Source organism: Eucalyptus grandis, chromosome 9 (assembly GCF_016545825.1).
Source record: "Eucalyptus grandis isolate ANBG69807.140 chromosome 9, ASM1654582v1, whole genome shotgun sequence".
In the NCBI taxonomy this organism is placed as follows: domain Eukaryota; kingdom Viridiplantae; phylum Streptophyta; class Magnoliopsida; order Myrtales; family Myrtaceae; genus Eucalyptus; species Eucalyptus grandis.
Window position 1 is genome coordinate 13,871,516 of NC_052620.1, and position 15,778 is coordinate 13,887,293.

Sequence of the window (15,778 nt, forward strand, 5' to 3'; positions counted from 1 at the left end):
GCATTGGCTGTGGATCCATTCTTCATGCTGGTCTTCCAGGACACGTTCGCGACCGAGACGATGGAGTTGATGTTGATGCCCACATGGTCCGGGCTTGGGTCCCACGAGTTCTTAAAGCTGTCGAACTCGACAGCCACGATCTGGTTTGCAGACGTGTTCATGGCCATGCTTGGCTCGAACAGGGCAAGATAGCCGCCGCTTGAGTTGGCGGGGATAACGGCATCGAACGGCGCGATGTAGAAGGAAATGCCGTCCCCGTAGTAAGTGTTGTTCAGGGCGTTGATCACGAAGCTGAAGTGGGCCGTGAAGTCTGTCAGCCTCCCCGTCTTGGAGTCCCACAGGCGGACCGGCTTGTCGTAGGAGACCCGCCCGATGCTGTTCTGGAGGTTGTTGTCCTGCTGGTTCCTCGTCAGCTGGATCCCCCCACTCGACGTGAACGCGTCGCCCTCGAACGTCAAGTTGCCGGTGTTGGGCAGGAATCCGGAGAAGTTGAAGGAGACCGAATGGGCACGACCGATGAGCAAGAGCAAGAACGTTAGGAGTTGGATTGCAAGGCATGAGAGATTGGCCATTAGAGATCGAGAGGAGATGAATCGAAGGAAGTGAAAACTGGTTATGTATAAGCTATTAGGAGCGGTTGAACTATATTGTTGTCGTAACCCTGGAAATCGTGCTACTCCCCATCATTTACCAAGTCAAATAAATATTTGTTTCTGCTGGTCTGACCGACCGGATCAAAAAGGAAGAAATGCTTAATTAGATTAATGTCTGCTGATTGGTCAGAATGAACATAGACGGAGCACATTCGGTCCCCAACAATGTTTTGGTCCGTCTTTCTAGATGGCCAATAATTAATTACCTTAGACATAATCGACTATTGAAGAATCTTGACATAGTGACGAAAACCCCAGGAAACGGTCAATTGGCCAAAGCTCATGTCCCATCGCTCCGAAGATGCTCCATTGGTGTTGCCGGGTCAGCCGAGAACTGCAACACAGAAATGTAGGTTATTTTGCCGGCCCCCTACTATTTAAAATTTTCCTTTATTAGTTTTTTAATTGAGTGGAGTTGGTATTGTTTCGTGTGCATAGAGTTGAAAAATAGAAAAATCGAAGATCCATGGGCGTCATCTAGCGTATGTCGGGCTGGTTCAAGACCAACCCGCTCACGGCCGGCCTAGGCCATTTCTTAGGAAGAAATTGTCCCGCTTGCGTGTGGGAGAAAACTTGAAGAGCATGATTCTTTGTCGTCATTACTGAGCGTGCTTGATAGTTTCAAATCGTCGTGAGGATTATCAAGGAAAAGACGATTGAAATTTGCTACGGTTTGTTCTGTTCTCATTTGCATAAGTGTAATAAACAAAAATCATTGCCTTGGCGGCCTAAGAAATTAATTGTTTTCACTAGTTATTAGCAAAACATTTGTTCCGTTGTCGTTTAAGTTAACAGGATCTGCCAAAGAGGGTGGATTAATCATGGGCGGATAACCTATTGTACCATTTGACACGTGTTGTATGTTAGATTTAGCTCTCAAGTGATGATGCCTCATAAGTGCCTGTTTGGTAACCATCCAAGCAATTACTGATTCTGATTTTTGTTTCGGGAGTAGTTTGAGAACAGAATTACATTTGCTAAAAAAATTTCCGGGAACAAAATTCTATTATTTTGTTTCCAGAAGTAGATTTGGAATAGAATAAAAATAAATAAATAAAAAGTTAATTCTTGTTCTAGGAACAAATCTAAGAATCAAAACTAATTCTTCGCTTCCATTTTCTCTTCTTTTTTCTCTTTTCTTCTTCTTCTTCGACTGCCATCTTGTGGTTGCCGCCCGCCGCCGCCCGCCGCCCGCCGTCGTCCGCCACCACCGTCCACGCGCCGCTGGTTGTCGACAACCGTACCAAACACAATTCTATTCCGAATCAGAAATTTTGGACATTTATCAAATGGCTTAAAATGCTTAAAATTTGTTCTGGGAATAGAATAAAAATCATTTTTTATCGGAACCTACTCCCGAGAACGAAATGGGTTATCAAACGCGCCTTAACCTATGACAAAGTAAGGATTAGCACGGTTCAATTTGATGTAGCTTGGATGGAAAACCGTACCGAAGGGATCTACTACAGTTCGAATGATTAAGAAATTGGGTTGAACTAAACAAGGGTTTAGAATCCAAGTGAATTTTTTAACTTGCTCGATTTTAAATTGATCTCAACTAAAAAAAATTATCTATAAAGGATCAATTTAGCACAGAAGATGATCAAAGTACCTAATCACGTCAACAATAGATTCACGATGTAAAGGGTCGATTGAATTTTCATAGATTAATTTCAAATCGCAGGGAGAGAGAACCTTGAACAAAGCTTTTAAGCATCATTGAAGAATAGCTAAACCTTTGGTGAAGATGCACAAAAAGAGTCCGTGGAACAAGTGCGAACCTTGAAGAAGTGCATGAGGGTTTGTGGCAAGAGACTTGTTACGTTTGGGAATGTCACGACCTACCACCTAGGGTTGGCTAATGGATTACTAAGCCTAAACTTAATTCGCTGTCCCAAACCCATACCAATTCAAACTTAGGTTCAAGTTACGAACATGCAAATGATTTTTTCAATTAGGGAGTCGCCACTAGGTCGATTAGAAACCCAAGTAAAGTAACGAGATATACTTTAGGTTCGCAGATTGTGAGTTCGGGACTTGATTATACTAGATTTCTCTAACACCCTTTCGATACATTTCTCTTTTTTTTTTTGAAAAATGTTTTGCAAGTAGCTTGAATTAGTTTTAATTTACTTTCCTAACATATGAGATAATTACACGGGTGCGTAAACCACCAATTTAACACACAAATAAAGTAATAAATAAATTATGGACTTACCTCATAGCAACGAAAAACAGATCTCGCAATCTAGGTTAAACCGATATGCAAACACGAGACATGAAACGCGACACGGACACGAAACACGACACGACACGTTAACACGTCATTTCTCAAAGTAGAAAATTCCGACTACGCATTTCGGGACATGTTGTATATTAAATAAAATTTTTTTATTTTTAATTAATTTGATTCAAATTTATAAATAATTAATTAATTAAAAAAGAACCTACAATAAATTTACACTAATCATCCACCCCCAACGCCCCCTCCATGCCCAAACTCCCTTTTTGTCTCTTCCCCACCCCAGAAATCTTTTTTCACTTTTTTTCCCTCCCCCATTGCCTAATAGGTTATCAGCCGTCTTCTCCCTCCTGTCACTTTTCCCTCCTCCAACACGCCAAATCCCTTTTTATTCTTTTATTTTCCTTCTCAAAACCCTCGTAGCCCCTTCTTCTCCTCCTCCTCGCCGCACAACGCCTATCTCCGAAAGTATCAAAGACTCAATCAAGAAAAGCACCAGCATTCACCAAAGGAGCGAAGGAGTAAGCAGAAAAAAATCAGTGAAAAGGGATCGGAAAAGAAAGGCAGCCGGTCCTTGTGTGCCGAGAGGCTGCACACCGCCGCGAACTCCTCCTCCTCCCCCTTGCCGCCGCCACCGCCGCCGCCGCCACCACTCGACAACGCCGCCCCTCCCCACGCGCGCCTCCCTCGTGAAGTTCCTCCTCAAAGGCCCTCACCGTAGTCTCCTCTGGCCGTCTCTCGCTATTGTGGCTCGCTTTACTCACGGCCTCATCTCTACTTCGGACACCCGTGTCGGAACGTGTTGACAAAAGTTGACCATGTGTCAACAAATTTGACACATGATCAACACGTGTCCGAGTGTGTTGACGTGTCCGACACACTCCGACACGTGTCGGACACGACACGAAAGCATGTGTAACGTGTGCGTGCAACATAGTTGTTAATGTTAGATCATAATTCATATTAACAGTCCTAGATATGATTTATAATTAATACGCAATCACTCCAATCTTTTTCAAGATTTTCTTTTATTTAAATGAAGCCTAGAAATTACGTGCAATGCAATGCAATGCAATGACGTACAAAATTATTTTAACTAAAATGACATGCAACATGCAAGCTAACATACGAACTATATGTCACGTGATATTCATTAAATGACCTAATCTAGTGATTGGAAAAGATTAATGCAACTAGTCCTAACATTTACACATTTATATGACGGGCAATGGATGACATAATTCTACATGACATGTGCATGATAATTTTATGTTTTTTCTTTTTTATTTTTAATTAAATTTCGAAATTAAAACTACTCAATAATTAAACATGCAATTTAAATTAATGAAAGGAAAAACTAACATCCTAAATTAATGTTTTTTGGGATTTCTATTTCAAAAAATTTGAATTAAATAAATTTCCTATTCTAAACATGCAAAAATAACCTAAAAAGCAATATGCTAACACGAACCTAATCCAACACAAAATATATATATATATATATATATATATATATATATATATATATATATATATATATATTTCTTTGGGTTTTCTTTAAAGGAAGCAAAATCAATCCAAGCAAAGGCATAAATAAAACAATAAGGCAGCAAGTCCCAGGCAAGACATGATCGATACCCATTGACGAATCGTATCCGCGCATGAAATCGAATTGACCAATTTTTAACGAAATCGCGAATCATCTCGGGCGGGAGATCGGATTTGATTTTTCCGTACGATCAAGGTATATTTCGAACGTGAAATCGAATACTCATTTATATACACATTACGAAATGGGGAAAATTTCCCAATTTGGAAAGCTACTCGAGATTTCGAATAGGACTATATATGTGAACTTCAATCATGTGTATCGAAATTTTTAAATAAGGAAACAGAATATTCAGAAAATTAAAATAGACAGAATTTTTTACCTATTCTGAATATTGGCTTCCAAATTTGACTTCAAATGGCGGCTCGTGAATCACGATGGAGGCTCGGCGTGGCTTACAGCTGGGGGTGGCATGGGCGTTGGCTTGGCTGAAGGAGTGTTGTTTTCGGGCTTGAGGGGTGCCGGCGTTCGAAGCTCTGGCAAGGGGGCAGCAGGCGCGTGGCGAGGGGGATCAGGTTGCTGGCGTGGCGATCGTCGTGGCTGCAGGTGCGGGGATCAGTGGAGCGGTGGCGTCGGTGACAACAGCGGCTGGTGCTGCAGCAGGGGGCGGAGACCGGCTCGGCAGAGGGCTGCTGCGTGGCGGTGGCGCAGCGAGGGAGGTTCGAACAGCTGCAGGTTGCGCAGGCGCAAGAGCAGCGGTGACAGGGGGTCGGCGTTCCGGCGCGGCGAAGCGGGCAGTGGCGGAGGTGGTCTTGCTGAGGTGGAGATGCGGCGATCGACAGAGGATGAGCTGCTGCAGGGCTAGCAGGGGTGCTCACGGGTTGCGGCGGCGTCACGGGGGATGAGCGGTGGCAGAGGCGCGGTGGTCGACACGAGGGCTCTCGAGTTGCTGGCGGAGTGGCGGTGACCGGCAACTCGGCTGCCGGTGTTGGGTTGTGGCGGCGGCTGAGGGGGAGGGCGCGCAGTGCTGTGCAGAAGAAGAAGACTTCTTTTCCTCTTTTTTTTTTTTTTCTTCTTTTTGTTTTTTTTTTTCTCTCTCACGTCTCTTCTCTCTACAGCCCCACTCTACACACCTTTTGACCCTAAACAAAAGAACTCTAAAAAGAAAAATAGAAAACCCCCCCCCTTGCCGTAGGCGCGCAACGCCTTCTATAGGGGAGAAGATTAGATTTTTGTAGCATATTTTATTTTATTTTAATTTTTCCATCTACCCTTATTAGATTCAAATTTCTTTCTCAATCAACTTTGCTTGCACGTAGCCTCTGATTATATCTTCGACATATATGCACTCACGAGTAATATTCTCTTTTATATTTTCTAATATTCCATCCGAAACCTTCCATTCGTGCTCCAAAAAAATCTCTCAGTATATATTACTTGAATATATAAAAATCTCCCGTCATATCATTGAATATTGGAAAAATTAACGCTTATCTATCGTCGGTCGATCCAATGCGAATAAAAAGAAATGCTCTTAATTCCATATGTTATGCAATTTAATTTTTAATATTTTTTTTGTTTAGGATTAAAAATTAATTCCTAATTTTTAATGCGATAAATGACTAAAATGGTTGCCAAAATTTAAGTGTCAACAAGAATACAATTTCCTCCATTCAGTCTGAATTTTTTCATAGTTTTTTTATGAGGGTGTTTTCTTTTACTATAAATGATTTTTGTCAATTAATTGCTTTTTAGTAGACAGACACATAAAAATCCTTAAAGCTAATTCGTGAAAAGCTCTTTTAGTGAAACAAAAGGTCAATATGTATGTAGACCAATGATGTTAACACCTAAAAAGTTTTGACATTTTTCGAGAGTCCTTTATGTCATGTTGATACTCTAATACGCCTCGATACTCTCCAACATTTTTCGACTATTTCTACACTCGGTTAATACATGTCGGAAAATTCGATACCTAATCAACTTTCTCGACATTCTCCGGCATGCAAGTCAGAATTCGACATGTGAGTTCGGAATTCCGATATGTGATTCCGACACGCAAAAAAGTTGATTTTTAAAAAAATTAGTAAATGAATGGTCAAAATGTAAATATGTAAGAAAATAAAAAATAAAATTAATAAATGGGGAAAGAAAAAAAAAACCTAACATTTTCTTCTCTTCCGACTCTCACTTCCGATGACACATAATTCACCCTCAAGTTTATTCTTTCTCTTTTCTTTTGACACTACGATTGATTGTTTTTTTCCCTCTAAGTTTTATGGAGTATTAGAGATGAGTGAATTTGTCAAGTTGAAACAATCATTTATAGTAATATATTATGGATTAATGTTTTAATGTAAAATCATTCCAAGCTCATTTTTATTATTTATTTATTTAAATCAAATTAATTTGATTAAAATAATCATAAAAATGGTCATTATCTTGTATATATAAAAATATATATTTAATATTCAATATGTCCCAACGTATCATAATTTTTATTTTTGCGAAACAATGTATCGGTGTGTCATGTTATATCATGTTGTATTGCATGTCAATATTAGTGCAATCCTTCCTTCAGAATATCTTGATGCCCTATCTCACTTCAATCCTTTGAGAGAAATGTCAAGGCTCTTGACCTAAAAGATTATAGGCACAAATCGTTGCATCTATTCTTCACAAACCGTTGGTTGGATCTATTCTACTATTTTGCATGCCAAGTTCAAAAATCATGCTTTGCATCTTGGAATAACCGCATCTTTATAGTTTTCGAATCCCTGTCCATTACCACAAGAGAACACCATCTATAAAGTTCTGCTCAATATTATGTATAATGTTTGTCCATTCTTTTCAATTTATGAACAAAGGAAAAACTCAAAATCTACTATCTTATTACTTAATTTTTCAGTATTCCAATGTAATGAAAACTGTTTATCCATACTTGTTATATTTGTCGAAAGATGATTCCTACTCTTAGCAATAAGTTTGGTAATGTCAATTGTAATGAGAAACATTAGAAAATAGAGACTAACATTCATAATCACTTTATTATGTTCTCTTTTGATGAAATAGTACACATAAACCATAATTACCTTGAAGGCTTGAGAATTTTCTGGCTAACCATTAGCAAAACGTAACCATTTTAGCCAGGCAATTCAATGATCATGATTCAAACAAGTACACAAATAGGTTACAGCTACAAAAACTACCAGGCTCAGAAAACATAAAGGCCCAATGCAAGACCAACAGAACTTCACGCATAATGCCATAAAGGCCCAGTACAAGATCAATACCGAAGGCCATCAGGCCCAACACAAAAAGGCCCTGGGCCCATCTAGCTTCCACGAGAAAAATATATGAGGTTAGGGATGAAATAGTCCTTGCTATATAGATATCTTTTGAAAATAACCATATTAAGTTATTGCATATGATGATATTAATCTTAATGGGATTTTCAATCAGATTGGGCCAGTAAGTAGAACGTCTTAATAATACTTGATTTTAATTTGACAATTTCCATAAGATTCTGGATAAATATATGATGAAAGAAATAAGCTTTCGTTTAAAAATAGCAGAATAATAATTTGTAACCAAAACAAGTACAATTACTAAAATTCAACATTTCTAAAATGCACGAGGATCAAAAGAGAATAATTTCCTGGGAAACTTGCATGTAAGCGTCACCTACCTATTTGCCAGAGTTGACTCGTATGGCATCCACATTTGGATGGAAAAATTCAACTTTATCCTTAAAATGTTTCCGAAGATAAGTTGGCAAAAAAATAGTACATGGATTGAAAATGAATTCGGATAATAGTACGTGAATAATTTTTGTGATTTTTCTGTAACTTAATTAAACAAAAACACACAAATTGACACAAACCAACCCTGGCAGCCCCAGCCCTCCTCTTCTCTCACTTCTCTCACTTCTCTCACTTCTCTCCCTAGTCACCTTTGCTAAACTACTGCTGCCTTTGCGCGGTCGCCGCACCGTGGTCATCCACCACCACCACCTCGTCCCTTAGCCGGCCACCACCATTCCAGCCATAGCCAACCACCACTTGGCCACCACTCACCACCACGTAGCCGCCGTGGACATCTCTCTGCCACTCTATCCCAGTCCCTGAGGGGGTCATGACCTCTGGTCAAGGCCGTTTCTGAGTCGTTAATGACCTTGGGTTGGCTGCAATGGCGTTGCATGCACGTGCATGCGCAGACCGAGAGAGAAAGAGAGACAGAGAGACAGAGAGACAGAGGTCTAAGGAAAAGGGACATCGGGGATTGATGATGGCAACGGTGTGGCAAGGCCTGTGGTATAGATGACAACGTAGCGAAACTGTCAGGCGGTGGTCATGGCCAGAGGCAGCCCCTTCTGCTACACCTTGCGATCAGCTAGAATCCTTCTTCAACCACACGCAGAAAACGGTGCGCATAGACTTGCCTGCACAAAGTGTGTGCTAACTCACTAGTTACTGTCCGAATCTTAAACGACTAACATAAGTAATCGACTCGGCCAACTCACTTGCCAACTCTATATATGTTGTTCTAAGAGTAATCTTCTACATGTTCCTCGTATGTTTTCCTCTGTATTATTGTAAAAATAACTCACGGAATAATTGCAATCTAAGAAAAAGGATTATGTGTGTCTGTCAAAGGAGGACATGTCGAGATGTGGATCTTCTAGCCTAGCTCCTTGTCACGTTGGCCGTGCTACATATGCAGAGCAATTTCTAACACTGCGATTCTCACGTCAAGTTAATCGCAGTGTTAGCAGATTTTGCAATGCACTTCATCTTCAGCATCGACATCCCAGGTTCCCTTCATCCTGGCAGCTGCTGGGTTCCAAATCCCCACGAGCTTCATCAGTGGACGTTTTCAGACTGTTCAACACAAGTAAACAATAACAATGATCTTTCCCCTCAAAGCCAGATAGCTGTTCTCAGCTTCGCTCGTATGCGAATCTCTAATGGGATCCTCCAGTAGAGATCTGGAAAGACTCTCAGACACATTCATGATCTTCCTCTCATTTCTTCCATCATCCATCTGATTTGGGCGTTGGAGTGTTAAGCCGGGGCCACTTTCCGGCCATCTTCTCACCCTCCTCTCTCTCCAAGCAGGGGAAGGGCCAGGGCAAGGCTCAAACACGATGCGGATAATAGTATCCTTTTGTTACTTTCGTTTATCAGATAGCTTTCTGCTACACTAACCGCATATGCGCTATCTATCTCCTCATTGAGATTATGAATCCTACTTCAGTCCCTTCGATCAGTTTCCTTCATATTGCAGACAGACTTCATCTTCTTTAGCCAAGTCAATCGAAATTAATTACCGAAACCACATTATCCATAAATGTCACTTTGACCAATTTATCAGGGATTGTTATAGCAATAGAACTCTAAGCAGAATTGATGTTCAATACTCGATGCCGCAAATATAGAGGGTTCAAATTATATTTATTGAAATTGCATAAAAGCAGGAAGTGCCAAGACAAGATCTTCTTCATCCATTGAGTTTCAGAACATGAAGTATTCACTTCACTCTATAAACACAAAACTGCTCAGATTATCGACAACCCTAGCTGACACGTTCAAACCTGCTAGCAGATCCATACTCGCATCGCCACCGTCCTTCGTCGAAATTCTGGGAGTAGCTAATGGCATCGTAGTGGAACGACACCGGCTTCGACCTGTAGATGCACATGCCGTCGGTGACGATCCTCTTGAGAAGATGCCGCCATTTCCATCTTGACCTCCGGCCTCTGCTGTCGCGGCTCGACAGGCGATGGTACTCCGTCTCGTCTCGGAGAGGAAAGCAAAGACGGCGACATGCACCGAGCAAAGCGCGACAGTGGCGTCGACGGCAGCGACGACGAAACTCTCTCCATTTGAAACTTCAGACCCGGAATTCTCGGGGTTTCGGTTTTTCTCTCACCAGGTGTGGAGGACAAGATGATGAACAATGAGAGGGAGCAGATGCTATGGGCGCGGGCTGTCCCTGTTAATAATTGTTTGACATCAATCATGGGGGGAACTCCCCTGCTCTCTTCAGTTTTCTCTACCTTTTTACGTTTGCTCTTTAATTTAGTGGGCCCCAACATAGGACGGGATAGAATAATTCTTCACAAAAATTAAGTTCAATCCATTAAGGAAACCCTTTTTATAAGCAAGCCAAAAAACTAGTTTTGTCTCACTTTTTAGTGGTTTTCCCAAATTGCCAACACACTAACTAATAAAATCGTATAAAGAGTAGAACTAAAATTTGGGTAAATGACACAAAATATTGTTAAACTTTAGCCCCATGCGCAATGGGATCCATAAACTTTAAATTTATTCAATGTAGTCCATGAAATTTAGCTTAGTATTCCATGTTGTCTCTAAACTTTAATTTATTCAATATGGTTCCTAAACTTTGATAAATATTCAATCTAGTCCATAAAATGTATGAATATGTTCAATTTTGTTCATGAACTTGAATTTATGGAAAAAATAATATTGAATATTTTCATACAGGTTCATTGATTAAATTGAACATGCATCAAAATTTCAATGATTTTATTGAACAAATTAAAAAAATTAGGAATGACATTACGCATTAGCTTAAAAGTTCAAAGATCACATTAAATAGATTTAAAATTCATGGATCATATTACACATCTAAACAAAGTCCAAAGATTATTTGTGTCGCTTTCAAAAAAAAAAAAATTTCTAATAACTTTCCATTTTCAGCCCCCTAATGTAATCACTCATTTTCTTTTATTCACAAACTATCAAACTTGATGCGAGTGTATGTTATTTTTATTTATTTATTTATTTATTTTGGTCAGTCCTACTCTCGCCTTATAAGGCTTAGGTCCCTCTAATCCGCATAACGCGTTTTAAAGCCGCGAGGGAAGAGACCGTGGGCTGGATGGCGGTTCGTCCAGCGCTAGGGCGGGTGACCCAAAGCGGACAATATTACACAAGAGGGGCCCAGATGTTACAAAGTGGTATCGGAGCGACTCCCGACCGCGTGGGACCACAACTCGAATCTTTGTTTTGATGCCCTGTGGGGCCATAGCGGGACGCTATTTCATTTAAGAGGTGAAGATCGTAATAACCTCCCCTCTTGTCCCACATCGCCTAGGGAGGAGATCTTGGTCGCCCTTATAAGGCTTAGGTCCCTCTAATCGCGTAACGCGTTTTAAAGTGTGAGGGAAGAGACCGGCAGTGTTTGGATGGCGGTTCGCCCGCACAGTGGTGGGTGACCCAAAGCGGATAATATTACACGGTATACCGGGATGTTACAAGTATACTCACTTCAAACTTTTGCCCCGCTCGTGCGGGCGTGAGTCAAAACCCACTCTCGAACTACGCGTCCCACTCCATTCCACGGGCGTGAGTCAAAACCCACTCTGAAACTTACGCGTCTCACTCCATTCCCCGAGAATGTGGGGATTTGAACCCTTCATCTCCCCCTTCCATGTTGGAAGAGCGGCCACGTGGATTTGCCCCGCCTCGCGGGCGCAGCCGAAACCCACTCCCGAAACTTACGCGTCCCACTCCATTCCCGAGAATGCGTGCATTTCAACCCTCACCTCCTCCTTCCATGTTGGAAGGGTGGCCACTGGGGCGAATCCCAGTGGTTCGAGTATATGTTATGAAAGTACATAAAATTCTCTTCAAAATAAGGTGTCAATTGCACAAGTACCTATTATGATTTGATTATATAAGTGTGTGAAAATGATATTGCGATCCCTCGAATATGAACTCTTATAATTGGACCTTTTATAGTCAAATTCGATATTATAGCCATTATACTTTTTATTATTCGTGTGCTAATGTATTTCGTGACCCCTCATTTACATCAAACTTCGGTGACGTGATTCTTGTTCTTGACGACAACTGTCAGCGTGGACCGCACATGTTAGATACGAATTTTTTGTTGTTATACGGCTCACTCAATCGCATGCAATATAAAAACATCATATTGAAGATTCTATCCAAGAGGACCGAAACCGCACGAAAGGGTGAGTCTTTGGGGTTAAAACATATGCTTTTAATCAGGGCTAAACTGCAAAATAAAGATACATCAAATTCAAAGCGATGAGAAATTCTTGAACATTTAAAAAAAATAAAATAGGAAATGCCTAAATAGTTTCTCTAAAGTAAGCAAAATTTAAGTTAATATTCATAAAAATCTTAACATGGTATTCCATGATATAATTACTCTAAAATAATTTTCAACTCCCCAAAACTTTCAAACTTGTATCTTGTAATACACTTACCTAAAACAAATTTCCATTTGAAGGAAAATTCTAAACTGGTACTCCCAACCCAAATTTACCTTCCATTAATAGCTTGGGATTTGATGTGGAGGGTAAATTTGTGTCAAGGTTTGAGATATTTTGCGATTAAAAATTAATCTAGGGAAGATGTGTCATGATATACTAGTTTGAGATTGCTTTTATGAGACGAAAAATTAGTTGCAGCAAATATGTCCCGAATTATTAACTTGGAATTTTGAATGGTATCCACCTGAAATTTTATACTTAAAATCAATGAAGTTGTTCATCCTAACGAGAATGTTGCTAACAAGCAATTGCACCATCTCATCTTACTTGGTTGTTAACGCTCTGTGCAAGAATATATATATTAAGATGATCTAATGAGTAAACGTTAAACAACATGGATTGAACCGTTGCCAGCAATTTGGTGGAGCTTCATGCATGGATAACCTAATCTCAACAGCAAAAAAAAATAATATAGAAAGCTTTGAATGACTATTTTCATAGAGGAAAAGATAGAATAGAAGGAGATAAGCATATTGAAAGGAAAACCAAATGAAATAGGATGGACTGAAAAGAAATTTAAATTGATATCATCAAGGACTCTAAAATTAATTTTGAGACGAAAATTTGAATGCCAAATAGCTAAGGATAGTATTGGGATAAACGTATCATGAATGCTAGTTGACGATTTTGTGTGAAATGAAAATTAATTTATGATATGTTATGATAAATTGGTTTAAAATTGTTAATCGTATAGATCTTGGAAAACTAAAAGCAAACGAAGCTTTATTTAGTGGAGACAATATGGCAGTGAAGAGGAATATTTGCAGGCTCGCATGTGAATTTGGTACAACCACATGTGGACCGGCCATACCCACCACGGTGCTAGAGGGTTAACTCGAAAATTGTCCACTTCCTTCGCCTTGTCTTCATTTGAAAAACAAATTATTTAAATAGATAAATAAAATAAAATAAAATAAAATAAAAATTCAATCGGTCAAGAAATTTTATTGAACTTCCTTTTCATTCCCCATCGATGTACCGCATCGATCCTAGAGTAAAGTCCGTAAATGAAAGCTGAGGTAGTTGCACCCACCAATCGTTCGTCGCATGATACTTAGCGTAATTTTTATCAAATATATCCGAGACATTACGAAATTTCATATAAAATTTATATACGTCGGCCTGCTTATATTAGGAATGAAAAAGATTTAATCACTCCTTCGCCACTCTAAATTCTCGTGCATCTTGGGCTCGACGGATTACTCTCTGGGACATTTAGGCCCAATTAATTCGAAAGTCAAATGGGCAGACCTAAACAAAACGATTTTCTGTTTTAGGCCCCGGTTCACAAACCTTGCCTAGTCCGGGTTTGATTTATTTTATCTTAAAAGTGTAGGAATGGTTAAGGAAAATCCTCTATTTTTTTGAGGTGGTAGGGGTTTAGCCCCGAAATGCCAATTGATACACAAAATCCCCTAACAACTACCGACCTTTCCTTTTTTTTTGGTTAAAATGTGCAATGTATATGATTTATTAAAGGCAAAAAAGTGGATTTTCATTTCACTTTTTGATTTTTTTTTCACCCTAACTGCAATAAAATAATAGAAAGCGAACAAAGCAATAAATTTTGGAAAAATTATTAAAGAAAAAGGATAAAACTAAATCAACCAATATATCGATAATAGGAAAAGGCAAATATCATTAATAAGAAAAAAAAACTTGTTAAAATACAATAAAATAGCCCATTTGTTAGAGCTAAATAAATTCTCAGAAAAAGAAAGAAAATTAAGGCTCCATTCCTATCACTGAAAGTAACTTCCAATCAAATGTTTTCTAGATATCCGGTGTTCATTTCATGCAAAATGAACTAATTGAGAAAACATTTTCTACTATTGAAAAAAAAATATCTTCAAAATTGGAAAAAATGTTTTCCACTTTAACAACTTCTTCCACCTCACTTTCTGTCACCAAACACATTTTCTTTTCTTTTTTTATGTTTTTCTTTCTTAAGATCAATTTTTTTTTTTCTTCTTCTTCTTCCTTGGCTTTGGCCGGTCATTGACTACGATGGTGACCAACAACTTACCATTGGAAAGCTTTGGCCTCACCCTAGGTTGGTGATGCTCGAGCTCGCTAGATTTTGATGAGGAAGGGTAATGACGGACGTGGTCCTGCATTAGCATGGAAGCCCAGGGCATGCTAACTGGTTCACTTGCGTAAATCAGCTATTGTGGCCACTCTCTTCTGATAACTACTTAGCATCTCCTTGCTTGTCCATTATTAAAGGGGATGGAACAAAATAAAAGCAAAAGCAGCACATGTTGTAGTTTGTAACTGCGATATTCTTAAATTAACTCATAAATTTCATTGTGTAATTTGGTTCATTCTTGCCCCCTTCACCATCCTATAAAGCTAAGAGGAGCTACTCCTTGGCTGAACCCCTGGGCCCAATGACCACTTTCCGCTCTTGTTGAATCGAGTTGTTGCAGTAACTGTGGTCAAATAAATCTGTTGCTATGAGCCCTCTACTGTTTATTCTAATTGTGCTGTTCTATGATGTATTAGTAGCTCGAACTGAGCATCTTGGCTTCTTTTCGAATTAACTCAGTATGTTGCTTGCTTACCCATATTTGGGAGTCTACTCATGTTTGGTCAAAGAAGGGGTCTAGTTCTGATTCTAATGTGTGTATATCAGTCTGCTGTTTTCACTGCTGATAATATGGGCAAGGAACTATGGCAAGAGTGCAATAGAAAGTGAAGTTCACAATCATTGAATGTGCTTATTGTGTCAAAAAGGTACCGATTTTTCCACCGATATCAATATGCAACTTGGCTAAAAGTTTCCAAATCAATTGCCAATCGAGATATGAAGTGGAACATCTGTTCTGATTAGTAAAACCAGAGTGCTTCACAAATTCGCATTACCACTGAGACCATTTAATTGCAGAAGATGGACTATGTCACTAGACTGGGCTGTTTCTGGGAATTCTTTCAATTGTAATGCTTCATCAACTGATCATACGCAACTCATCACCGTAACAGAAAGAATAAACATCTCTGTCCAA

At 39.6% G+C, this 15,778-nt stretch overlaps 1 protein-coding gene across 1 annotated transcript in view; it reads right to left on the reverse strand.

Moving 5' to 3' along the window:
• The window catches only part of LOC120288408 (lectin 7-like), a 1,104-nt gene extending 532 nt beyond the window's left edge, over positions 1 to 572 (reverse strand). Inside the window, exon 1 of the mRNA XM_039302370.1 lies at positions 3 to 572. Within this exon, the coding sequence (XP_039158304.1) occupies positions 3 to 572 (570 nt within the window). The remainder of the gene's footprint in view (positions 1 to 2) is intronic.
• Between the last annotated feature and the right edge of the window lie 15,206 nt (positions 573 to 15,778).